Source organism: Acomys minous, assembly GCF_964271855.1.
Source record: "Acomys minous genome assembly, chromosome: 6".
NCBI lineage: Eukaryota > Metazoa > Chordata > Mammalia > Rodentia > Muridae > Acomys > Acomys minous.
Genome location: NC_140487.1, coordinates 94,434,243 through 94,461,021, shown reverse-complemented (window position 1 = coordinate 94,461,021; position 26,779 = coordinate 94,434,243). Strand labels below are relative to the sequence as shown.

The 26,779-nt window shown below is 51.6% G+C and overlaps 1 protein-coding gene across 3 annotated transcripts; it reads right to left on the bottom strand.

Annotated features, from left to right (window-relative positions):
- Positions 1–7,064: 7,064 nt before the first annotated feature.
- PTCH2 (patched 2) lies at positions 7,065–26,532 on the bottom strand. 3 transcript variants are annotated; one of them, XM_084786544.1, is made up of 22 exons: positions 25,635–26,530; positions 24,991–25,183; positions 17,381–17,570; positions 17,230–17,299; positions 17,021–17,112; positions 16,210–16,405; positions 13,701–13,822; positions 13,427–13,574; positions 13,212–13,343; positions 12,969–13,124; positions 12,789–12,881; positions 12,194–12,319; positions 11,987–12,105; positions 11,550–11,898; positions 11,134–11,446; positions 10,894–11,036; positions 10,631–10,811; positions 10,206–10,486; positions 9,961–10,098; positions 8,265–8,407; positions 8,085–8,184; positions 7,065–7,809 (listed from the first exon to the last, which is right to left on the bottom strand). In XM_084786544.1, the coding sequence occupies exons 1-22, from the start codon at positions 25,704–25,706 to the stop codon at positions 7,618–7,620; spliced, it is 3,549 nt and encodes a 1,182-aa protein (XP_084642670.1). In that variant the 5' UTR covers positions 25,707–26,530; the 3' UTR covers positions 7,065–7,617. The 3 variants fall into 3 exon arrangements, with proteins under 3 accessions (XP_084642670.1, XP_084642671.1, XP_084642672.1); XM_084786545.1 differs by lacking the exon at positions 9,961–10,098 and having other exon boundaries at positions 25,635–26,531; XM_084786546.1 differs by lacking the exons at positions 7,065–7,809; positions 8,085–8,184 and adding an exon at positions 9,696–9,865 and having other exon boundaries at positions 8,294–8,407; positions 25,635–26,532.
- Between the last annotated feature and the right edge of the window lie 247 nt (positions 26,533–26,779).

The window sequence follows — 26,779 nt, the reverse complement described above, 5'->3', positions numbered from 1 at the left end:
CCTTGTCCTCTCTTCCTTCATGGGGTCTGGGATTGGTCAATTTGTAGGCCCCAAATGGTAGAGCTACTGTTTTCCAGGCTAGCAGAGCACTCCCAGGCTTAGACTGAGCGGCACAGTGTTTATCAGCAGGACCACACAGGCGGCATATCAGTACCACTCTGGGCAGGTGTCAACCAGGTTATCTTATTATTATTACTATTATTATTTTTAATTTTGATACAGAGTCTCTCTCATTTAGCCCTGGATGTTGTAGAACTCACTACGTAGACCAGGCTCACTTTGAATTCATAGGCTCATCTCAAACTCAAGGCAATTCTCCAACCCAAGCCTCCTAAGGTGTGAAATGACCAGTGTGAGCTGCCACACTCAGTAGCATCTGTAGGGGAGATAAACCTGTTTTTTTGTTTTGATCCAAAGTGTGGGATGGGGAAGAGAGCAGGATGTTTACCACTTAGATGTGAGAGAGCAGGATGTTTTTCCGCTTAGAAGTCAAACCACTTTGTGGAGGGGGGAGGGGGGGGACACTTGATAGATGGCAGCTGAAAAACATCCGTGAACAGATTGAGATGGTACACATATGATCCCAAAACAGGGGGCTTGAAGCTTTTTGTTGGGACTTGGTTTAGCTGGATCATCCCTACACGTCACGGCACTCCTAAAGCCAACTGCTCCAGGGAAGGCTTCAAAGCGTGGGGCTGAGGCTCCAGGTTCCGGTTGCTCCGGCTTCCAGCAGCCACTTCGGTGGAATTGCTGGTCTGCTGAAATCCTGCTGACTACGCCGGGAGAATCGTTCCTAGGAACTGACATCCGGGTTTCATTCTTGTTTTCCTTAATCTCCTTTTCCTCTTATTTAGGCCAGTCGGGTTTGTAAAGGAGGTACACTCGTTTAATAAGTTAATAATAAAGTATAATTGTTAAGAAAATTGGAGCTTGGGGGCTGGAGAGATGGCTCAGAGGTTAAGAGCACTGTCTGCTCTTCCAAAGGTCATGAGTTCAATTCCCAGCAACCACATGGTGGCTCACAAACATCTACAATGTGAACTGATACATACTGTTTACATAATAAAAAAATAAATCATTTTTTTTTTAAAGCGGGCTGTGTTTTAAAGAGGCTGCGTCTGGCAGTGGAGGCTAGCCTTAGTGGAACCTGAAAAGGGATTGGGCTTGATGTACCAGTGGAAGCCAGGGAAGGATGCTAAGCCAGAGGGCGGAGTAGGGCTAGGTGCTAAACAGGGTCAACTGACTGTACAAGCAGTATGGGACTTCTCACCTCAGGCTGGATGAGGTCAGGGAACAAGACTGTGCCTGAGGTGGTTCAGTTCTGACTGGATCCGTTCAGTGACACCAATGACACTCTCATTCTTCAGGACTGCACTGATCATGCAATCAGGGTAAAAACTTTCAACACAGCTGTGAACAATGTTCCTGAAAGGAACCACACCTCGTACGAGGCTGCTTAAGTGTTTAGAACCTCAGTGATGTGATACGATTGGAATGCTATAAGTCTAAAGTCACATTATCTTGGGACACCGTTTGCCCCCCACAATACCCATTTACTGTCCTCTGTACCTGACGTTAGTCTTTGTGACCATTAGATTTTTTTTAAAAAATATTTATTTATTTACGTATACAGTGATTCGCCTTCATATAATTCTGCAGGCCAGAAGAGGGCACCAGATCTCACTATAGATGGTTATGAGTCACCATGTGGTTGCTGGGAATTGAACTCAGGACCTCTGGAAGAGCAGACAGTGCTCTCAGCCTGAGCCATCTCTCCAGCCCGACCATTAGATTTCTTTTCTTTTCTTTCTTTCTTTCTTTCTTTCTTTCTTTCTTTCTTTCTTTTTGAGACAGGGTCTCTCTGTGTAGCCTTGGCTGTTCTGGACTCACTTTGTAGACCAGGCTGGCCTCGAACTCACAGCGATCAGCCTGCCTCTTCTTCCTGAGTGCTGGGATTAAAGGCATGCGCCACCATGCCTGGCTGAATTTCTTTTTCAGGATAGGGTTTCTCTGTGTAGCCCTGACTGTCCTGGAACTCACTCTATAGACCAGGCTGGCCTTGAACTCAGAGATCCGCCTGTCTCTGCCTCCCAAGTGCTGGGATTAAAGGCGTGCGCCACCACTGCCCAGATTTTTACAAATATTTGTGAGCTTCATATCGTGCACCCTAGTTCCACTCAGTCTCCCCATCCTCTCATACCCACCTTCCACCTTGCAACCTCCCCGCCAAATAAAAAATACACAAGCAAAAAGACAAAGCATAAAAAGCGTCTCGTCATGGAAGCTGTCGTGTGTCCCACAGCACACCCTTCTGTCCACACAGCTTGCAAATGTTCATTGCAGTGTGTCATTGGTTTGGTTTGAGGTCTCTGGCTTCTGTGAAACCATCAGTATTGGACTCCTTCCTGTTACCTTGTTGTTGCCCTGTGTCATGGAGATCCTGCTGGTTTGGGTAGCCGTTGAGCTGGTCAGCACACCGGCTCTCCCTTGTCTGCACCACCAGGGCAAGCTCCCCAGCAGTACTTCTGCTAGGCCACCCAGTGCTGATACTGGCAGGAGGCAGGACCAGCTCTTCAGCTCTCATACCCTTGGGCCAGCTCACCCACACCCATGGCTACAGAGCCAGCTCCACTGTGCTGCCCAGTTAAGGCCAAGGCCCGCTTTCCCAAGGGCCGCAGCCATCAAGGGGCAGGGCCAGCTCTCCTGCTCTTACAATGTCCGGGTTGGCTTGCCTGACTATCAAAGATGGCGAGGAGAAGACATCACCGCCCCATGCCTTCTCCACCTCATGGCAGACAAGTGGTGGGACCAAGCTTCCTGAGCTCATGCCCACAGGGCATGCCCCACCCCCCAACCAGGGCTAGATCTACTGCACTGCCGAGGCAAGGTGCTTGGCCTACTCGCCAAGGTGCTGCAGGTGTTGAGGGGATGGGGGCATCACCTCAAAACAGGAGTGGCGTTCCCACACTCCCACCTTGTAGCCCCCAGATTTATACTAAATTGTGATTTTGTTGTTGTTGTTGTTTTGTGTGACAGTTTCTCTGTGTATCCCTGGCTATCTGGAACTCTATCTGTAGACCAGTCTGATGGCGAATTCACAGAGATCCACTTACCTCTGCCTCCTGCATGCTGAGATTAAAGGTGTGTGACACATAATTTTTTATTACCTGTGGCTGGAAATGGCTGTGTACAGGAGTGCAGGTGCCTGGGGAGGCCAGAGATGTCACATCTCCAGGAGCCAGAGTTTGGGACAGTTGTGAATCACCTGACATGGGTGCTGGGAACCAAACTCAGGTCTTTTGGAAAAACAACAAGTCATCTTAACTACTGAGCCGTCTCTCCAGCCCTGCAAACCCCCATATATTTTAAGGTGTCTTGATGTAGGACTTTGTTCTGTGTCCATAAAAACTTCATCCGACTGCTACCACTGGAGCATGGTGTTCAGAGTAACCTCAGTCTGTTTCCAGGCTATGGGCTGTCATGCGTGCTTGTGTGGTAGCCCACCTGTTATCCCAGCACTTAGGAGGCAGAGGCAGGTGGATCTCTGTGAGTTCGAGGCCAGTCTTATCTAAGAGTGATTTCCATCCAGCACTACACAGTAGGGCCCTGTCTTGTTTTCAGTTTTGGTTTTTTGAGACAGGGTTTCTCTGTGTAGCCTTGGCTGTCCTGGACTCACTTTGTAGACCAGGCTGACCTCGAACTCACAGCGATCCACCTGCCTCTGCCTCCCAAGTACTGGGATTAAAGGCGTGTACCATCATACCCAGCAGGCCCTGGCTAAAAAAGAAAAGTAAACAGGAAACATTTGAGATACTGATCACTTCTCCTAAAAGTTCCTTCATTTCATTTGAAGTCCTGAAATCGGAACCAGGATGGTGGAGATTGAAACAGCGTGATTGTGGAGTTCCGGTGCAGACAGGGCTGCGCAGTAAGGACGGCCCACACCTGCAATCCCAGCACTCGGAAGTCAGAGCCAGGAGTAAAAGATCTTCCTAAAGCCGGGCGTGGTGGCGCATGTCTTTAATCCCAGCACTCAGGACGCAGAGGCAGGCAGATTGTGAGTTCTAGGCCAGCCTGGTCTACAAAGTGAGTTCAGGTCAGCCAGGGATACACTGTCTTGAAAAACCAAAATGACTACAACAAAAGACTCTACCTCAAGGGCTGGAGAGATGGCTCAGAGGTTAAGAGCACAGATTGCTGTTTCAAAGGTCCTGAGTTCAATTCGCAGCAACCACATGGTGGCTCATAAACACCTATAATGAGATCCGGTGCCCTCTTTCGGCCTGTGGGTATATGTGCAGGCAGAACACTGTATACATAATAAATAAATCTTAAAAAAAAAAAAAACCCTCTACCTCAAAAAACTAAGTGACTAACAAAACCAAAGCCAGGTGTGGTGCTACATGTCACTCAGCACTCAGGAGGCATAGCCAAAAGCAAGCAGATCTCTATGAGTTCGAGGCCAGCGAAGTCTACATAGTAAGAGCCTGTCTCTAAATAAAAAGCACACTCTGGGGCTGGAGAGATGGCTCAGCAGTTAGGAGCACTGACTGCTCTTCCACAGGTCTTCCCATAACCACATGGTGGCTCACAACCATCTATGATATGATCTGATGCCCTCTTCTGGCCTGCAGGTGTACATGCAGGCAGAGTACTGTATACGTAATCATAAATAAATCTTTTTTTTTTTTTTTAAAGCACACTCTGATGTAATCTAAGCTTTTTCCTTTTTTCTTTTTCTGGCTTTTCAAGACACAGTTTCTTTGTGTATCCCTGGTTATCCTGGAGGCTGGCTTTGAATTCATGAAAATCTGCCTGCCTCTGCTTCCCAAGTGCTGGGATCAAAGGTATGCACCACCATGCTTAGCTCTAATTTTTTTAAATTTATTTATTACATATACATGTATGCCTGTGCACCAGAAGAGGGCCCCAGATCTCATTATAGATGGTTGTGAGCCACCATGTGGTTGGTGGGAATTGAACTCAGGACCTCTGGAAGAGCAGACAGTGCTGTTAACCACTGAGCCATCTCTCCAGCCCCCTCTAATTTTTTTTTTGGTTGGTTGTTTTTCAAGACAGGGTTTCTCTGTGTAGCCTTGGCTGTCCTGGTCTCCTTGTAGACCAAGCTTTCTCAAACTCACAGAGATCCACGTGCCTCTGCTTCCTGAGTGCTGAAATTACAGGCATGTGCCACCTCGCCCAGCTGTGGCAGTATTTCTAACCTTCTGTCAATCAATAAAAGACCAGACAGGTCCTGTATTTTAGAATAGCCTTGCTTCACCTGGGGCAGGGCAGATAGTAATTCCCTAAACTACCTCCCCAATCCCATGCCATCTGCTGCTAAGAATCTCTATCCAGCCACCTTCCATCCATAATCCCAAACACTTGCTGATGTTCTTCATCTGGGCTGAATCTCCATCCCTAACAGCCATGTGCTTGTCCTCCACCTCACCCACGGCAGTGGCCTCCTTCCTTCTTCTCTTCCTCTGCTGTCTTCCCAAGATCCTCTCTGTCCTTAAAGCCCGTGAACCTTAGCCATGCCTGAACCATTTGCCCTGCACAGGTGTGTTGGTTTTTTATTGGTCAAACAGGAGTGTTTACAAACATCATTTTGGGGTACATGAGTCTGCTCATTTGGGCAGCAACCAGATCAGCCCCCAACCTAGGAGAGAAAGAAGGATGGAGGGGAAAGGGGGCAATGTCATCCTTAGACTTACCTCCCGCTTGTTAGGGACACGGAGCTCCATGGGCGAGTTACAGCTTCACTCTCAGGATGTCTGGTTTCTTCTTGTTCTTGGTGCACAGCTACTTAACAAACCGCAAACAACATCCATCCAGCATCCAGCAACCCACCTACTAGGACTCCAGTCCCAATAACCCACCTGTTAGGGCTCTTTAACATTTATATATTCTCTGAAAAGTTGCCAGAATTCCCACACTCACAAAAACTACCTGCAGCTGGCAAAATCAGGCCTTTGCTTTTTTACAAGGTAATGAGAGGCAGCTGCTGCAAAGCAGCCCCATAGCTCACAGCTGGGGTTAAAACAAAAATAGATTCATATATATATATATGTATACTTTTTTGTTTTTTGTTTTTTCAAGACAGGGTTTCTCTGTGTAGCTTTGGCTGTCCTGGGCTCCCTTTGTAGACTAGGCTGGCCTAGTGATCCGCCTGCCTCTGCCTCCCAAGTGCTGGGATTAAAGGCATGCGCCACCACACCTGGCTCTGTTGGTTTGTTTTTTGAGACAGGGTTTTTCTGTTTAACAGTCCTGGCTTCCTGGAACTCACTTTGTAGACCAGGCTGGCCTCGAACTCACACAGATCCATGTCACCATGCCCGGCTATTTCTGTGTGTTTAAGATTTATTTATTATTATGTATATACAGTGTTCTGCTTGCATGTATGCCTACACTCCAGAAGAGGGCATCAGATGTCATTATAGATGGCTGTGAGCCACCATGTGGTTACTAGAAATTGAACTCAGGACCTTTGGAAGAGCAGACAGTGCTCTTAACCTCTGAGCCATCTCTCCAGCCCCACTTGCATTTTCTTCTTCTATTTTTTATTTTTTGGTTTTTCAAGACAGGGTTTCTCCTTAACAGCGCTGGCTGTCCTTGAACTCACTCTGTAGTCCAGGCTGGCCTCAGAACTCACAGAGATCCACCTGCCTCTGCCTCCCAAGTACTGGGATTAAAGGCCCGGCTACCGCTTGCATCTTCTTAAGGCCTAGAATTCTTGTGGTGTTGGCAAAGTGCATGTTCCTCAGGAATGGGTAGGCCTCCTGAAGAGATTCACATCTTGTGACAGCGGTTTCTTGATGGCATTTCTGTGTCATTTTCAGGACTGCTTGTGTGTGCTGTGTTTCTCGGACTTGGCTGTGTCTGCATGGTAACCTGGGGCTCCTGAAGCATCTTATGCTGACCTGATTACCAAGTATTTTGATAAAACTTCAGCATCTGCGGTCTTTTCCACCCAGGACTTCAGGCCCCATGACCCCACAGGCCACCTCTGATAGCTAACTCTCCTGAGTCATCTAAAAACAAGCACCATAGTCGTTATTAAATGAGTTTGTATAGAATATATTTCACTCTTTAAAAATAAAACTTTCAGCAGTGATAGCATCTATATACAAAAATAAACATCTTCATATAAATAACTTATATGGTAGGCGGTGGGGAGGAGTGCAGAGGGACTCCCAGGAGTGACCGAGCAATGAATGGGAGAATGTGAGGAGGACCCTCAGGCTTGGTCTGCTGCTGAGGTGTCAGTGTGGGGCAGACGGGGACAGGCCGCACTGCAGCCAGAATGCAGCCTTTCTCCAACCTGGATACAGATACAGCTCCCATGAGTCCTATGTGCTAGGAGGCTGTCGGCCAAACAGTAGCTGTTCTCCTTGGGTGTCACATAGGTCTGTGGTGGCTGAGTCGAGGCAGGAGATGCAGACAGCAGCGTAAGGCCCTCCAGGGGTCCGTGTTGCATTCCACACCCCACCCATTGCTTCCCAGTGACTTTGTATGGCCCTGTGGGGGGTCTCTGCGACTCTGATGCTTTTTCAGTCAGTGGCTAGGACCCCATCCTCTAGAACTGAGGTTGCTAGAGCTGCTGGCAGCGGGAGACTACGTGGGCTCATCGGAGGCAGGGTGGACATACGCTCCAGGGAGCGGTGGCGGGTGGAGGGCCACGGTCATGGAGGTAGTCACTCTGGCAAAACTCTGGGGCAGGGTGGGGGGCACGTCCCACCTGAGCCCACCTCCCCGTGGGGCTGCAGGGCTCAGGACCTGTGGGCTCTCCTTATACATCTGGACCACCTGCAAGAGACACCGGTCTCAGTGAAGGCCCTTTGTGGGGATCACCACTACTGATGACAAGCTGTGCTCCCTCTAAGACTGCCCAAAACAAGCCCTCCCTCTGCTCTGGGTCCTAAAAGGCTCAGGCCTGTCCCACTGAAGGCCAAGGGGCAGGAGCATGGTATCTGAGCCCTCTGTGAGCCCCTGAGGGCATTTGGTAATGGGCCTGTCCCTTCCTTCCCTTGCTTCTCCACCCTGCCCCTTAGGATGAGGGCAGAAGGAGAGAGCCTGGTCACCTGTGGTGGGGGGCCCAGGATGGAGAGCAGTACGGGCAGCAGCAGCAGCCCATGGAGCAGGCCCAAGAGTGTCAGCACTGTCAGCACCACGAAGAAGTACCTGGGAGAAAGAGCGGGTCAGTGGATGTCCGGGCCCTGAGGCCAGGATGGGCTGTCCCCTCTTCCTGAGCCCTCTGGTACCTTATGATGAAGTCAAAACTGGAACCAGCAAGCATGAGCAGACCCAGCAACGTGGAGACAGCACCGTCAGTCACAGGGGCAAATGTCTGTTCTAGAGCGCAAGCTGCCCGCAGGTTCCGGCTGCCCTGGCTGGTCAGGAAGCCCTAGGGAGACAGTCCTGGCGTTCCTCCTCTGCCAGTCACAGCCAGCTCTTCCTCCACTGCCCCCACAGGCTACTTTTCCATTCCATGGTGCACCCAGGCCCTCCCCACAGAAGGCCAGGTGAACTGACTTCCTGGGAATGGTCTGGAAGCATTGTTCAGTCCACTCTGGTAACTCTAGAGCTGTGACTGGCCTCACAGAACAAAGCCCAGGGAGGTGTTGATGATCACTAGTTTTGCTGTTCCAGGACAGCTAGGGCTACATAGTGAGACCCCGTCGTGAAGAAGCAGAAAACAAACCTATGACAGCACTTGTGCTATGATGCTAAGGTTATGCTGCTTGTGGAGTCTGACCAGCTTACTGTCTGCCATTTTTGTTTGTTTGTTTTTGTTTTTTGAGACAGGGTTTCTCTGTGTAGCCTCGGCTGTCCTGGACTCACTTTGTAGACCAGGCTGGCCTCGAACTCACAGCAGTCTGCCTGTCTCTGCCTCCCGAGTACTGGGATTACAAGACAGGGTTTCTTTGTATAGCCCTGGCTATCCTGGCACTCTGTAGCCTCTGCCTTTGCCTCACTAGTGCCAGGATTAAAGGTGTGGGCCACCACTGCCTGGCAAAAATTCTTTGTTTGTATTGCTGTGCACACTGGCTCCCCCACCCCCTTCTCAATGCTGGGGAATATCCAACCCGTGGCCTTGTCCTATGGGGGAGCATTCAAGCACTGAAGGATACCTACAGTCTTTTTTTTGTTTGAGACAGGGTTCTGAACTCTTCCTGCCTCCACTGACCTAGTTTCAGGTTCTGGGATGATAGGTGTTGCCACTGTGCCCTATTCATATATTGCTTTTGTTTTCATTTTTTGTTTGTTTGTTTTAGACAGGGTCTTTCAGGGGAAGAGAGCTCTTTGTGCAGACTAGCTGGTTGCAGCAGGATTAGAAATTGGCGTGGTGGCGCACAACTTTCATCCCAGCACTCGGGAGGCAGAGGCAGGCGGATCACTTTGAGTTCGAGGCCAGCCTGGTCTACAAAGCAAGTCTAGGACAGCCAAGGCTACACAGAGAAGCCACCACCATGCCTGCCTCTGGCTTTTCCAAATTCTGTTTTCATTGTTGTTGCTGTTAGGCAGGGTCTCGTTATGTTACCTTGGTTGGCCTGGCAATTCATAGATGGGCTGGCCTCCAATTCACAGAGATCTGCTCACCTCTGCCTACTGAGTGCTGGGATCAAAGGTGTGCGCCACCATACCCAGCTTAAACGTTTAAACAGTTCTTAGCACACAGAAGGTGACCTCACCATTTGTGAAAAAGCCTGATCAGGGGCTGGAGAGATGGCTCAGAGGTTAAGGGCACTGGCTGCTCTTCCAGAGGTCCTGAGTTCAATTCCCAGCAACCACATGGTGGCTCACAACCATCTATAATGTGATCTGATGCCCTCTTCTGGTGTGTAGGCATGCAAGCAGAGAACTGTGTATGTAATAAATAAATAAATACATTAAAAAACAAACAAACAAACAACAAAGCCTGATCAGCTGCCCTTTCCTTCCCGGGCCTATGCTTACCAGAGCCACGTGAACTGTGAATTCAACACCAATGCCTACAGAGGCCACAAGGATCACCACTGGGATGGCACTCAGTTTGATGCCCAGGAATCCCATGATACCAAAGAGCTCCACAGTCATCATCGCCAGGACCAGCACCTGAGGAGGGCGGGGCTTACCCAGGGCTCCAGGCAGGAGCACTGGCCTGGACAGGGCAGAGCGGGTTGCCACTGGGGTCTCGCCCACTCCACCCTGCAAACACTCACTATGAGGCCGGCTGTCCATGGGCTGAGGAGCAGCAGGGCACAGACAAGGAAGGTGCACACCAGCAGGATGCCGACTGCCAACAGGAAGTAGCGTCGAAGACCCAGATACTGCTCCCAGAAGAGGAAGGGGGAGCCACTGGGGTAGGCATGCACCCCCGCCTGGCCGGCCTCTGTGCATGCTGCCCGGGCCCCCTCGATGGCTTCTACAAAGTCTGCAGTCTTCTGGAGTCCGTGCAACAGGAAGGGGAACTGGGCAAACTCCAAAGGCTGGGCTGCTGGGACTGCCGGGGGTGGGGGTGGGGGGGGAGACAGAGCAGCAGAGGGAGGTGATGGAGCGAGTGGAACAGGAAGGGGGGATTTGGGGTGGGGGTCAGGGCCTGTGTGGACGGAGGACCAGGTCCCAGCTGAGCTCCCCCAGGACTCACTGCGAAGGTTCTCCCCAGTGGTGTCGTATTTGTCATGCAGCCATTCAGGAGGCGGGGGGTAGAAGTTGGCCTGAGAGGCTGCTAGGCCCAGGGGGTCACTGCTCCCCCACACAGTTAGCCCCATATAGAAGAGCTCTGGTGGGATCAGGCCCTCCTTGTCCACCAGTTTCCTTGTGGTCAGCTGTGAAGGCAGAGAGGGCTGAAGGCCTGGGCTGAGGTCCAGAGCCCAGCAGTGCTCTTTGACCAGTTGGCCCACTCCTTACCTGGTTGAAATCCAGAGGCTCCTGGGCATTCCCAGTTTGGATGAGCAGCTTGTAGGCCAGGGCGCCATCTTCAGAGCCATTGCGGTAAGAGTGGTGGGTGATGCGTCCAGAAGCCCAGTCCTGGTCAAATGCAGCCTGGATACCTGGAGATACACAGGATGGACCAGGATGGGCCTACAGCCGCTAAAGACCGCACTGGGCACTGCAGCGTGCCCACCTGTCAGTCTCTTGGCCTCTTACCTTGTAGCCAGCTGCGGTAGTAGTGCAGCCAGGTGCGGGGCGCCTGGGTGGCGGGCGGGGGCAGCACAGCCTTGAGGGAACTGAAGCGCTGGTGCAGATCAAAGAGGGCGCGTTGGGAGTGGGCGTAGTCAAAGCCACCCTGTGTCACCAGGGCCACCTCGTACAGGGAGAAGTACCTGAGCTGGGCGCTCAGGAAGGCATGTTCTTTGGTGCCCCGCGGTACCACATCTGTCAGGGCCAGCCCGTCTTGTACCAAGGTGGCTCCATAGAGACTCAGGCCTAACAGTGCTCCAAAGAACAGCAGCACCAGGGCCTGTGGGGAGGGTGGAGCTAAGCAGGAGGCCCAGGGCTGTCCTCCAGCCCTCTGCCCTCCTTAGAGCCAGACACGCTGAGCCTCCCTCCATCCTGCCCCTAACCTTGGCTTGTGTCTGGAGCAGTAAGGGCGCAAACTGATAGCGGGCAAAATGGGCCAGAGTCCAGTGGGCACAGAGCAAGGAACTGCAGGCTGCCTCTGGCCCTGTCCCCTCCTCCTGGCTGAGGAGGTCACGTGTGGACCCGCCAGGGCTGTAGAGTTCGGAGCCCAGTGGGTCAGAAGTCGGAGACAGCAGGTGGGCTTGAGGAGGCAAAGCGGTGAGGACATGGCGGCTGCCGGCTTTGCAGTGGGTAAATGCTTGCACAGTGGCAGTCAGGTGGGTGATGCCCACTGGAACTGCTCTGTCCCCTAGCTCCTGGGGCAGCATCTGAATGACCTGAGCAGAGCAGGGCCTGGAAGAGCCAGGGAGAGCAGATGGGGTTATGAGTTGAAATGCAAGGCAGGGGACAGGCTAGCATGAGGCTGGGGGAGGGACAGTACCTAGGGAAGCAGCAGAGTACGTCAAGGCGCTGGCGGTGGCGCCTGCGCAGGTCGAGGCTCAGGACGGCTGGGAAGATAAGCATCACCGCCACAAAGTTGCAGCCCACCACTATGGCGGCCTGAGGAGACGGGAGGGGACACAAGCTGGATGAAGCCTGCTCGGTGTGCTGCCCACCCCAGCCCACCTGTCCGTTCTTGAGGCCTCACCTGCAGGGAGAAAGCCCGCAGCGCAGGGATGGGGACCAGGACAGCCATGAAGAAGGCGACCATGTTGTTGATGGAGGTGAGTGCGACACTGGTGCCTGTGCGTCTCAAGCACTCACCCATACGCTCCTGCCAGGACAGAGCAGGGACATACCCTTGGGTCACAGAGAGCTGTGGCAGAGTAAGGGAAGGCTCAGGAACTTGGGAGAAATGGAATTCTGATGCCACAACAGTCAGCATGTGTCGGGTACCATGAACGGGCACATACTACTCTAAGCACCAGTCTTGAATTATGTCACTGGTCCTATTGTCAGCCCTCAGGACACAATCACTGTTACTTGATTTTTTTGGTTTTTTGAGAAAGGGTCTCTCTTGGCTGCCCTGGACTCACTTTGTAGACCAGGCTGGCCTCAAACTCACAAAAATCCGCCTGCCTCTGACTCTCGAGTGCTGGGATTAAAGGCATGCACCACCACACCTGGCTATTCCTACTTCTATACGGGGAGATGAATGCACAGAAAGGTTAATGAGCCAATCAGACACGGGTACTCAAACCAAGAGGCTCTGATGAGCCCAAGATGGTGGGATGGGTCCTTACTGGGAGAGGAGTGTCGGGTGGGGCCTTTGTGAAGGCATGTGCCAACAGGAACACGTCATCCACGCCGATGCCCAGAGCCAAGAAGGGCAGCACCTGCAGGGGCAGAGTGCGGAACCAACCATCTGGAGGGGCGGTGCAGCTTAGAGATGGCCCCAAAGGCTGCCCCGAGCTCTGCTTTACCTGAGTGGTAGCAGCATTGAAAGTGATGCCAAGCAGGGCACAAAGCCCGAGGCCCGAGGCCACAGCCAGGGCCACCAGCAACACCCCAGCGAGACCCACGGCCCCCTGGGACTGGGAACAGTCCCACCGTAGCATTGTTATGCAGGCGTAGGCCAGCTGTGGGGAGAGAGGAGAGTCTCAGAGAGGGATTTCCGGGGGGAAACTTGCTGGAGGGGAGGCAAGGCTGCTAGACGCAGGACCCACCATGAGCAGATAGCCTCCCACCACACGGGCAGCGCTGACTTCAGAGAAGGAGCGCAGGATGTCATCCAGGGTGGTGGAGGAGAAGGCATGGACCTGCTGCGATGCGTTGGCAGGCAGAGCCTCCTGGGCCAGCTGGAGACACAGGGTGAGGAGGGTGAGGACACAGGAGGCAGGAGTGGCCTCAGAAAACACGTGTTGTCCTTGCCCTCACTGACCTGCACAAAGCGCCGCTGCCAGGCCTGCAGCACCGTGCTGGCTTGCTCCTCACTCCAGCCGATGTCGTGTGTCTGGTAGTCGCCCCGGAAGTGCTCATAGAGCTGCCGGGGACTCATTAGCAGGAACGTGCTCTGCAACGCCTCTGCCCTGGTGGGGGGGGCGTATGGGCGGGAGGGGGGTCAGTGTGGGTTTGCCCAGTGATCCTGCAAGAGCTGCCTACTCTTACAGTGTGGATTCCCAGGTCCCCTCACCAAATCCCAGGGGAGGCCCAACCTTAGCAGGTGTCCTTGGAGATCTCTGGCTGTGCCTCCCAGTAGCAGTTCCTCTTGCCAGTGCATGAATTTGTGGGAGAAGCCATGGCAGCCCCCACTCAGCTCCCGAGCCACATGCGGAGCCTAGAGGGGAATAGAAAGAGGTTTAGAAGTCTTTAGACCTTTATTTATTGGGGCTGGAAAGATGGCTCAGTGGTTAACAGCACTTGCTACTCTTCCAGAGGTCCTGAGATCAATTCTCAGCAACCATATGGTAGCTCAGAGCTGTCTATAATGAGATCTGATGCCCTCTTCTGGTTTGCAGATATATATATATATATATATATATATATATGTATATATGTATGTATGTATGTATGTATGTATGTATGTATATGTATATGTATATATATAAATAAAATAAGTAATAAATCTTTTTTAAAAATTTAATGTTTATTATTTGTGTGTGTGCATGCCGGGGTATGTGTGTGCATGCTGGTGTGCTGGTGTGTGTGTGTGTGTGTGTGTACCTAAACTGGATAAAGCCCTGGGCTTGTACCTCCAGGACCCATGCCTGCACAGAACTCAGTGGGCATAATTTTCTCCTGATGTCAAGAGACATGCACTGTCTTTTGTATACTGCATGAACCGACAGCTAATGTTCTACAGAGGCCACAGGAGGAATCAGCCCTGGAACGGGCTGCTAGAAGGAACGGGCATAACCACAGAACATTCTGAAAGCAGCCCCACACCACCACGGAAACATAGACACTCAGGAAATGATAGTCATAGGTAGCTTTTTGTAGCATCCTTTGCTGTTTGGCCTTAAAGTCACCATGCATCCAGAATGACCTTAAACTACTGATCCCTCTGTTTCCACCTGGGGTGCTGAGGACTACAGGTACAAGGCATCATGCTCACTTTTACGACTCGTGTGGTGCTGCGGATTGAAGCCGGGGCCTCATGCAGGCTCGCAAGCACTTTATCAACTAAGCCCTATTGTTTGTTCTTGGTTTCCTTGTATAATCTATTTCTGTTGTTGTTAGTAGCAGTAGTATTTTGGAGACAGGGCTCACTGTGTAGCCCTGCCTAACCTGGAACTCCCTATGTAGTTCAAGTCTGAACTTAGGGATCTGCCTGCCTCCGCCTCCAGGGTGCGGGGATTAAAGGCGAGCGCCGGGCTGGAGAGATGGCTCAGTGGTTAAGAGCACTGTCTGCTCTTCCAGAGGTCCTGAGTTCAATTCCCAGCAACCACATGGTGGCTCACAACTGTCTATGCTGGAATCTGATGTCTTCTTCTGGCCTGCAGGTATACATGTAGACAGAGCATTCATACATAAAATGAATAAATAAAATCTTAAAAAAAAAAAAAAAGGCGAGCGCCATCCTGCCTGGCCCCATATAGTCCATTTTGATAAAGTCAGGCGTTGAGTTTTGGAAAGGAAAGGCAGCTCCTGATGGTGGCTGTGGTTACAACCCTGGCATAGGAGGTGAAGTCGAGGTGGCCTGGGCTACAGAGAGCAATTTAATGTGTGTTGGGGGGAAAGGGGGCAAAAAGGAAGAAAAGGAGGAAGAGGAAGAAAAGCAAGCCAGGTGTGATGACACATATCTGTAATCATGCTGCTTGGAAAGTGGAGGCCGGAGGATCAAGAGTTCAAGGTTATCCCAAACTACCTGGTGAGTTGGAGGCCAGCCTGAGCTACAGGGAATCCTGTTTTAAAAACTGAAAAAGCTAGGTAGGGCGTTGAGCACCTAATATCTTGACACTTGAGAGGCTGACACAGGAGGACTGCTGAAAGTCTGAGGTGGACTTGATCTACATTGCAAGTTTCAGGCTAGTGAGGACTATATAGCAAGACCCCATTTCAATAAATGGAGAAACGGGCCGGAGAGGTAGCTCAGCTGGCTGTGAGCACTCCCTGCCTTTCCAGAGGATCAGAGTTCAGTCCCCAGCAGCCATATCCAACAGCAACTCCAGCTCCAGGGATCTGACACCCTCTTCTGCCTTCTATGGACACCCATATATACATATAGGCAACACACACACACACCCCTTAAAAAGCAAAACAAGAGCTGGAGAGATGGCTCAGAGGTCCTGAGTTCAATTCCCAGCAACCACATGGTGGCTCACAACCATCTATACTTTCTAATGCCCTCCTCTGGCATGCAGGTGTACATGCAGGCAGAGCACTGTATACACAATACATAAATAAATAAACCTTTAAAAAAAAAGCCAAACAAAATTGAAAGCAGGGTGTGGACTTTAAATCCCAGCACTTGGGAGACAGAGGCAGGTGGGTCTCTCTCTCTCTGAGTTCAAAGCCAGTCTGGTCTACACAGTAGGGTCCAGGACAGCCAGAGTTATACAGAGAAACCCTGACTCAAAAAAACCAAAAAGAAAAAAAAAAGTGAGTGAGAATGAAACACTCACGTGTATGTGTGTGTGTGTGTCCATGTCCAGAAGGTGGGCAGGGAACCCTTTGGAACACAGGAGAAACTGTCTTTCTTGACAGATCTGGTTAGAAACCCACCTGCCTGCTGTGATGGTTGGGGGCACTAGGTGGGCAGTGCTGGTCATCCGGGTCCAGACAAGGTCGGCCCACGTAGGCCTGTCCCACCTGTGCCTTGTCGAGCAGCTCCCGGAAGCCCTCCAGAGAGGCAAAGGGGCCCAGCTCCTCCAGCAGCTGCTGGGGATCCAAGTTGGTCCACTGGATATCAGGGCGGCCCCTGGGGGAAAGCCTGTGGTTAACGAAGGTCAGAAAACAATGCCTGCCCCCCCCCAACCTGCTGCTGCTGCGACCTCCCAAGGGTGATTCCTAAAGGAGAGTGTGCAAGGCTCGGCTTGCCTCAGCTGCCAGGCTGCTCAGTGAGCTTTGGACACAAAAGGGGCTAAGACAGACCTTGGGGTCTGTGTGCTTGATATGTGGACAAGTCCAGGAAAGCCCCACTAGTCCACACTAAGATGTCTGCCCTTGTTCTAACTTATAACCAGACACGCATCTAACAGGCTCCCCCCCTCCCCCCCCACCCCCACCCCCAGTCCCAGCAACAATTCAGCCGACAGTCAGCTACCATGAGCAGGAAAGTCTCAGAGAGATCGTTGCCTGGGGATCTATGTGTCCTGTCTAAACCAGACAGGTCCTCCTTCCCTTGGGAGGTGAGGTGAGGCAGGTGGAGAGCCTTGGGCAGTCGGGCTCTCTCTGATCCTGTCCTGGGTGGTAATCAGGACTTGGCGAGGCTCTCACTACCCTTTTCCTTCATGCCCCTACACCCCTCTGCTCTGCGGGGGAGTCCCTGGCAGGAGATGACACGGGCCCCAGGGGCAGCGGGGGCGGCACTCACGGCAGGTAGGCAGAGCCCCCTTGGAGTTTGGCTCCCTCCCAGAAGCAGTCGAGTGGCGTGAGGATCACACACGGGAACAGCTTCTCAATCATCTGCCAAGGAAGGACACCCCAGGTCACATCAGTCCTACCCCTAGGGTGCCCTCTGGTGTCCTCCCAACAGCCCCACCCTCTCTGCCAAGCACTCAGGGACAACCCTGAGGCACTCACCCGCTCAATCATCCCATTTTCAATAAGGGGCACCCCTGATTTGTAGCAGATTTTGTTCAAATCCCAGGACCTGTAAGAACCAGGGCACAGCGATCAGACCCTAGAACGTCCTCTGCCCTGCCACGCCCCTGGAAGCTTCTGCCAGACTTACTTCCCGTACAGGGATACTTGTACTTTGCTGGCCGTGAGGGCGGCCTGGAGGTGAAGGCCCAGCGCCTCGGGGGTGAGGACGTTCCCCCCCTCCTGGCGTGCGGTCTGAATCAGCATCTGGGAGGTGTAGGCAGCCTCCTCCCCCACCTTCTCCCTGGTGTAGTGCAGCTCCTGGCTCACCCGGCTGTCCACTGCCAACGCAAAGGGAGATGGTTGGGAGTAAGGGCCCGGGGGTACTGGAGCTCAGGGAAACGGGATCCCAATCTCTGAGGGCCTCCAGGGTAGGAGATGCTGTGGAAGAGTCTCTGCCTCCTCCTTGGTGGCCTCACTCACCCCCAATCCCCACCCCTGCAATCTCCTGGCCCTCTTCTTTGGAGGTGGAGACCCCACAGCTGCAGGACTCGGGTGGTCTAGAGTGTAGGCAGGACCCACACAGGCTGGGGTTCAATGCAAAGGCTTGAAAATAGGACTAACTCGGCCAGGCGGTGGTGGCGCACGCCTTTAATCCCAGCATTTGGAGGGCAGAGGCAGGTGGATCTCTCTGAGTTGGAGGCCAGCCTGGACTACGGAGCGAGTTCCAGGACATCCAGAGCTGTTACACAGAGAAACCCTGTCTTGGGAAAAAAAAAAAAGAAAAAAGAAAAAAAGAAAGAAAGAAAGCAAAAAAGAAAAAGAAAATGAGAATAACTCAGTGGTAGAGTGCCGGCAAAGGGTGCTCTTAATCTCTGAGCCGTCTCTCTAGCCCCAATAAATAAATCTTAAAAAAAAAAAAAAAAAGCAATGAAGGTAGGCAAAAGACCTAGAAACTGCCTGTTACCATAGGTACAGATATGGAATTGTAGGCAGTGGTTGTTAGGGGGAATAATGACATGACAGAGAAAGGATGGGAAATTAGGAGAGAGAAATGATAGCTGGGAAAGAGCAGGAAGAAGACAGAATGAACACACCTGCCAAGGGTTGGTTAACCAGTACAGATGCTGCCTCTGAGGCAACAGCACATGCGCCTTGCAAGGGCTCTGTCCTAGGGCACTTCCCCTTAGCCCACTACTCCTTCTCTTAAAACAAAGAAACAAAGAAACAAAAAAACAAAACAGCTCTCAGGTAGCCCAGGCTGGCCTCCAGTGTTACACATAGCCAAGCCTTAAGTAGTTGAGGTCGGAATGCTGTGTTGGAGGCCAACTTGAGCTACAGGGCGAGATCCTGTTCGAATGACAAAACAGTAATAGGTGTTACTATGTACTCAAGGAACACAGATTTACAAACTGACAGCACTGCTGGATTACAGAGGTCCACCAGGGAGTGTACTTTGGAACACTATTTCAGTATCGATGCTCGCAAGTACCAGTGCGAAAACTGTGCCTGTGAGGGCCTAAGAGCTATTGCCGGGACTCAGGCCTCGTGATTGAACAGGAATCACGGTAAGGTCTGAGCAGCGCTCCAGAGGACCGGATGTTTTCATTATCTGACAAGCCAGTAAGAGCCGGCCCATGAATCAGGATCTAGAGCTAGGCACTATTAAAGGTTTGGGGTTTCGTCCGATACTGTTAACAGAGAACTAGGGGCCTGGAGAGTTGGCTCAGGGGCTGTTCTTTCAGAGGAGCTGGGTTCGATTCCCGGTACCTCCATGGTGGCTCACAGCTGTCTCTAAGTCCAGTTGCAGGGCATCCGATAACCTTCTGGCCTCTGTAGGCACATGGCAAGTATGTGGTGCACAGACATACGTGTAGACTAACACCCGCGCACATAAAAAACAAATAAATGAATGAGAGAGACAGGAAAGCGCCATTAACACGGCAAAGGGCAGGAAGGCTCCAAGCCGGATCTGACCAGACGTATATGAACTCCAGGGCGCGATGTGGAGGCAGATTTGAAGGCCAGGCTGACTGCATTCCTCAGCCTCTCTGCTAGCCCACTGATTTCACTGGCCACCCTCAAAAAGGCCAATGGTTAGGGACATCTGGAGTCCTCTCTAGTGCCACAGCGTAAAACCACATTCTCCAAGGAGCCAATCACAGAAGTCACATTGCATTTTGCTAACTGAAGGGTTTGCCAGTAATACATTCTCAACAAGCAGATCAGGCAGGAAGTTGGCTGGGAAGCTTATCAAAAATAGTTTCCTACTTTATTCTTTCTTTTATCTATCTATATAGCAATCATCAAATCTACCTGTCTACTCAGCTATTTATGTTCTTAATTACTGATCCTAGGCTCACAGTACACCAGGTAAGCACACTACCACTGTAGCCTCAGCCCTTTAAAATAATAGTTTTAATTATGTGTGTGTATGTGTACCAGTGTGTGTGCATGCATGTTTGTGTGTGTATGTGTGTGCCACTGTGGGTATACACGTGTGTGTACATGTATGTGTGCCCGTGTGTATGTGCCTGTGTGTATACCTATGTGTGTGTTTGTGTGCCTGTGTATGTGTGTCTGTGTGTTCATGTGTGTGCCTGTGTGTGTATGTGTGCCACTGTGTGAATACATATGTAGGTACACACCTGGGTCTGTGTGTGTGTGTGTGTATGTATGTGATAAGGCCAGGGGCCAGAGGTTGCTGTCAACCATCTTCCTCTCTCTCTCACTATTTTTCCCCCGAGAGTTTCTCTGTGTAGCCTTGGCTGTCCTGGAATATTCTCTGTAGACCAGGCTGGCCTCGAACTCACAAAGATCCACCTGCCTCTGCCTCCCAAGTGTGAGATTAAGGGAGTGTGCCACCACGGCTTACCCCTCTATTTTTTAAGACAGGTTCTCTCACTGAACCTGGATCTCGCCATTCTTGCTACACCAGCTGACCAGCAAGGCCCAGGATCCACATGTGTGCCCCACGGCCTCTGCACAGGTGTAGGGAATTCCAAGTCTGGTCCGCAAACTAATGTCCTAGTACCTGAACGTTGAGATGCCATTTTAGTAAGTTGCTAAGACCTGTCTTGAAGTCATTCTGTGGCCCAGGGAAGTCCTCAAACTTTCAATCTCGCCTCCCAAGTAACTGAGATTATAGGCCTGGGTATATAGGCCCAAAGAGATGTGGGCTCGGGAGACAGTTCAGCTCACCAGCTTTGATCCCCAGTACCACATAACTGAGTGTGGTTGGTGTCTGTAATCTCCTCTTAAGAGAACCAAGGTTACCCCTCACTATGAAGGCATTTGTGGCCAGACTGGACTACATGAGACTCTGTCAAAAAAAGAAAGAAAAAGGAGGGGAGATGCAAGACAGAGATAATCCTCTTTTCTTTCTTTCCTTCGAGACAGGGTCTGCCTTGTATCCCTGGCTGGCCTAGCACTCTCAACAAGAAGCCGGCCTCTGCTTCTAGGCACAAGCCACCCTGCCGTCGTATGATTTTCATTTCCCACCACTGTAGCAGCAGCTTGTTTTTTCCTCCTCTTCCTCCATCATTACCATCATCACAATCATGATCATCATCATGCGGTCCAGGCTGGCCTTGAACTCACTATGTAGCTGAGGCTAGGCCATTTCCATTTCCCCAGTGCTGGGATTATAGGAATGTGCCACCAAGCCCAGGAACAACAGCTTTCTGGGATAAGCCTGAGGACAAAGTCTCATATGGTGAGACGAGAAAGAAAGAACCTGAGTTCTGTCTGATGTCCGCTACTGCCTGACTCATCACCCCAGAATTCTCTATTGCCAAATTTCCTGTTACAAGATTAAAACCCAAAGCTCGGCAGTGGCACCAGGCCTTTAATCCTAGTACTCAGGAGGATCTCTGTGAGTTCAAGGCCAGTCTGTTCTACAAAGTAAAGTCCAGGACAGCCAGGGCTGTTACACAGAGAAACCCTGACTCAGAGGAAAAAAAGAAAAGAAAAGAATAAAACTGTAGCCTCTAATTGCCAGTTCTACACATCCCCTCTCTTTCTCTTCCATGTGGTTACAAGGACTCCAAATGTATAATTAGTTGAATGTTGAGGAAGATTGAAAAGGTCTTAACTATGGAACCATCAGAGGGAAGAAAGGATGGTTAGCTGTGAGAGACATTGAAAAGGAGGAGCCAGAAGCTAAGCCAGGTGGTGCACACCTGTGAACCCAGGACTTGGGAGGCAGAGGTAGGCAGATCTCCGTGAGTTCAAGACCAGCCTGGTCTACAGAGCAAGTCCAGGACAGCCAAGGCTACACAGAGAAACCCTGTCTTGAAAAAAAAAATCAAGACAGGGTTTCTCTATGTAGCCCTGGCTGTCCTGGACTTACTTTGTAGACCAGGCTGGCCTCGAACTCACAGCGATCCGCCTGCCTCTGCCTCCTGAGTGCTGGGATTAAAGGTGTGCGCCACTACGCCCGGCTGAAACCCTGTCTTGAAAAACCAAAACCAACCAACAACCAACCAAATAGTCTCATAGGCATTCAGCTGTGAGCTGCTGTGGGCTCCACCAACAGGTGGGTGAACATCCCCTGTCTGTGACTGTCTGCTCCTTATCTTCAATCAGGGTACGTGCTATCATTTGTAGTTTACAGAGCTATCTGTCTGTGTGCATGTGTGTCCGGTGTGCATGCCCTTGATCTCCTTAAAGCTGGGTTTTGTGTTTTCTCAGCTTGTCCGAAGCCAACACATGCCAGCGATCCTCTGCCTCCATCCTGTTGGCGATGGGGGTTACATGCATACGTGTGTGTGGGTTACATGCATACGTGTGTGTGTGTGTGTGTGTATGTGTGCGCATGCGAGTATGGGTGTGTACACTCTGGTCCTCAAGGCTGCACAACAAATGCTCTTAACTACCCCCTATGCTCCTCTACCTTCTCTTCGGGGACAAGGTTTCTGCCTGGACTGCAGCTCATGGCTTCAGGTAGACTGGCTGGCAATCCCAGAATCTGCCTGTCCCACTCACGCAGTGCTAGGGTTACAGACGTACTAGGGTTACAGGCGTGCTAGGGTTACAAGTGTGCTTTGCATGGGTGCTGGGGGGGTCCAAGCTTGGGTTCTCACGATTGTACAGGAAGCACTTTGCAGGCTGAGCTGTCTTTCCCACCCCATAACTATTGACTTTTGAGCCTCTCCCAACTTTTTTGGGTTTTTTGAGACATAGTTTCTGTGTTTATCCTGGAACTCACTCTGCTGACCAGGGCGGCCTCAAACTCACATATCCTCCTGCCTCTGCCTCCTGAGTGCTGGGACTAATGGCATGTGCCACCATTACCAGGCAAGCCTCTTAGTTTTAAGTTGATCAGGATAGTGGTGTCTGATCCCTAACCCGCAGCCGCCACCCCCCCCCGAAAAAAAAATTCCGGAGAGGCAAAGGAAAACATCACATTTATAGCCGAGGAGATCCTGCTTCCAGTCCTAGCAAAACGGGGAGACAAGTCCCTTCAGCTCCTAGTGTGGGCGTTAATGAAAAGACTCAACTACAGAGCTAGAGAGGAAAGACCATGTCACCATCACTGCTTTTAGACAGTGATCCTACTAATGTCAACACAGAGGGGGTCTATGGTGGGAGAATCCCAAGGTCAAGGTCACCTGGATGACGTGGAGAGGCCATATCTCAAAAAGCCTAGGACCAGCTCCCATCCTCTTACAATACCGTCCTCAGAACAACCACAGCACCCGGCGGGGACTAGCCCCTCCTTCAGTGGAGTGCAGGAGGGCCACGCGCAAATGTGGACATCAAGGCAGAGTTGCACTGGGGAAGATCTGGGGAATGCAGAAAGAGGAGGGGAAGGGCGAGGGCGGGAGACTCGCTCTATTGTGGCAGGATATTCAGAAGTCGTTTGGGACCACCCAGGCAGCTGTAGTTTGTGTGGGGGCATGCATCTTTGCATGTGTGCACATGTGTGTCCTGATGCTGGGGGCAGGCTGGCAGGCAGGGAGAAACATCTGCTCTGGACCCTAGGGCTAAGAGTGTGAATGCTTCAGAGTCTGCAGAGGGCTGGGGGCAGGGTGGAGATGGGGTGTGGGAGCCCAGGATGCAGGAAGGCTCCAAGAAACATCTGCTCTGTATCCTAGGACTTGCCAGCATTCAAAATAACTCGAGGGTGTGAGACTGCGACCTGGGACCTGCCTTGGGTACGGGCCAGGGCTGGGGAAGGCTGGGGAGCCTATGAATGCAGACTTGCCAGGGATTCTGCCTTGGATGAGCAGCTGCCATATGAAACTGGGCACCAGGAAAGAATAGAGGCATGGTGAGATTCTGAATTGCTTAGTGCTTCCACCAGGAAGTGAGGGTTTGATCTCCTCTGACCCTGAGCATTGCCTCAAAGTCTATGCTATTTCTCTATTAAATGGCTGCAGCGGCCAGGGTGTCTGAGATTTCTACTCAGAAGCCAGGTCAGATGGATTGCTTGAAGTTTCCTATTTTTTCAGACTTAACTTTTCTTTTTGCTCTTTTTTCGTACCCTCCCCTCCCCACAGCACCAGGGATGAAATTTAGCTATGGTCTTGCGCACACTAGACAAGCAGTCGGCCATGCCACCCAGCTGCATCCCCAGCGACCGCCCTTGTCTGTCTGTCGTCTCTTTGTCCGTCTCTCTGAGACAGGCCGCTGTTGACTTTCTAGACTGAAAGCAGCTCTCTTGTCTCAACCCCTGGAGCGCTAACTTCTGAGTGCTCTCTCTGGTCAGGGAGACATCTCTCCCTGCCTTCCCTGATACACTTGGCTTTGTTTTGTATGGAGCTTATCCCAGCACACATTTTACTTTCCTTGGCCACTGAAAAATGGGTCTTGTCCCATTGTGATCTCTGATGCACAATGTTTTTAAAAGGCTAGCTACAGATGATAAACTGACATACACATATAAAGATAAATATTCCATAAGCAGCTGGACATGGTGGCGCACGCCTTTAGTCCCAGCACTCGGGAGGCAGAGGCAGGCGGATCGTTGTGAGTTCCAGTCCAGAACAGCGAAGGCTACACAGAGAAACCCTGTCTCGAAAACCAAAAACCAAACCAAACCAAAACCAAAGCAAAAACAAGACAAAAAACCCAAAAACAGGCCGGGCGTGGTGGCGCACGCCTTTAATCCCAGCACTCGGGAGGCAGAGGCAGGCGGATCGCTGTGAGTTCGAGGCCAGCCTGGTCTACAAAGTGAGTCAAGGCTACACAGAGAAACCCTGTCTTGAAAAACCAAAAAAACAAAAAAACAAAACAAAAAAACAAAAAAAAACCCCAAAAACAAACTCCCAAGGGGCTGGCAAGATGGCTCAGTGGTTAAGAGCACAGACTGCTCTTCCAGAGGTCCTGAGTTCAATTCCCAGCAACCACATGGTAGTTCACAACCATCTATAATGTGATCTAATGTGTACTGTATACATAATAAATAAATAAATAAATAAACCAAACCAAAACAGATTACTATATGTTTTATATTCCATAAGCTTATTTATAGGATGCTGCCATGCATCTAGACATGTCCGTTTATGGGTGAGAGGTTGGGAGACACAGTTGATGGTAGAGACTTACTTGCCTAGAATGCACAATGTCCTGAGCTCCATTCACAGCACTGAGGGAGACTTGAGAGAGAGAGGAACTCTCCAACATGCCCAGATACACAGGCTCTGATCAGGACATGTCCCTCTAGATCCTAGGCTAGGCCTGCTGGGGCTCAGGGGCCAGCTCCCCATCCTGACCTTGTCTTGGGCTCCATGTTGCAAAGCAGCAAGGGTAACTCACCTTCTACCCAGAGCTGTTCCAGGTCTGTCTCAATAACCGCCACTCGGAGACCCAGTGCCAGAGCCCCAAAGGCCACCAGTCCCAGGAAGAGCACTTTGCCACAGTGTCTCTGGATCCTGCAGCCCAGGGAGAAGAGCAGGCCTTGGAAGTAAGCACGAAGCCAGAGGGGGGCCTGCAGGCTCCCAGCTAGGATCTGGGGTGAGAGAGAAGAGTTAGGCCGGGGGTGGGGGGTGGGGGGGTCAGCGGAGAGATGGAGAATCCTTCCCTTCTCTCCTCTGTCAAGTCCTGGTTCCCTGACTTCTGGGTGCCTGGCGGGAAGCAGCTACCGACAGAGGACGATTTAACTCTGTTCCCCTGTGCTTTCTCTATAAGCACACACCACCTGAAAAGGGCCCTCCCTTTTTTCTTTTGAGCGATATGAGCCACGAGGACACACTAGCTGTCAGTTGGGCACAAAGGTGACCCTACAGACACACTGTTTTCATCGCCCAGATAACAGGAAATAAAGTAACAACACATCTCTCGCTAGCTCTCAAGTGTCTTCACATATCCAGCAACGCTTGACGAGTAAACGTCACACACCCCGCAAGCGTTCAAGTGACAAGACGCGGCCCCGCTTCTTCTAGCTTCTCCTCTACTCTCACCTGAGGTGCTGAGGACCGAGCTGGAGGTGTGTAGCTTGGAGGCAGCTCTCCAAGGGACAGCGGCCGAACCATGCTGGCGAGGATGGGGGGCGCGAGCGCCCCCAACCTGCGTTATCTGAGCGCTGCCATAGGCTGGCTTGGCCCCTTGTGCGGTCCGGCTTCACCTGGGGACTCCTAGGGGCCGTGGACGTGCGGTCGGTCGTGGGTGAGACGCGGCAGGGAGCGGTTGGGTGGGATGGTGGCGCCAAGCCCCGGTCGGTCTGTGAGCTGCGTTCCAAAGTAGGTTCCGCGCGTGGGTGGAAACGGCTGGCTGGGAAGCACCTCACAGCTCAAGGTGGCGACTGTGGATCTCGGGAAGCAGCGGGAGCCTCAGAAAAAGGAGCGGGCCGGGGTGACGCCCTCCCATTGGCTGAGGGGGCCGCAAATTACCCGCCGCCCTGCTGCCGGATCCGTTGCTAGGTAACGGCGCCGCAGGGGGCGGGGCAGGAGACCACCCAGGCAGGGCCACCCCTTGCCTCGCCTCCCCGGCTCGCCAGGCCGCCCGCGGGGGCCCGAAATGCAGGAGAAGGGAGGGGGGGGGTTCTGGAGGCGCTAGTCGCTGGCCAAGTGTAAGTCAGGGTGTTGAGAAAGGGAGTCGGCTGGTCCTCTTAGGGCCACCCTTTCTTCCCGACCCAGCGCAACCCCGAAGGCCTCCTTTGCACTCTCTCCATGCAGTCATCGCTCCAAAATGTAACTCTCATGATTGCTCCAAAGCTCAGAGCCCTGCATCATCCAACTATAACTAAAGCCTCATACCCCCTCAGTTGCCGCCCGGTCCCCAATTGCCCTCAGTAATTTCCTAAGTTCACATGTTGTTGGGGCCCCAAACTTTTGGATGCCTTCCTCCATTTCCCCCTTACTCTTGGCAGATAATTGCTTTTTTCTTTGAGGTTCTTACTAACATTCAGTTTGTGTATGTATTTTTAAAAAAAAAAAAAAAAAATATATATATATATATATATATATATATATATAGAGAGAGAGAGAGAGAGAGAGAGAGAGAGAGAGATAGGGGCTCAAGTAGCTTAGGGTGGCCTTGAACTCCTGATCCTACAACTTCCACCTCTCAAATTCAGGGATTATACAGGCCTGTATTGTCCGGCCTG

Excerpts from the sequence above, each read along its gene's own strand:
- PTCH2 (XM_084786544.1), bottom strand. The coding sequence starts at position 25,706 with ATGGTTCGGCCGCTGTCCCTTGGAGAGCTGCCTCCAAGCTACACACCT. Across the intron at positions 12,882-12,968 it reads TCAATGCTGCTACCACTCAG|GTGCTGCCCTTCTTGGCTCT; the intron begins GTAAAGCAGAGC and ends CTGCCCCTGCAG. Across the intron at positions 10,487-10,630 it reads CACTGGGGAGAACCTTCGCA|TCCCAGCAGCCCAGCCTTTG; the intron begins GTGAGTCCTGGG and ends CACCCCCGGCAG.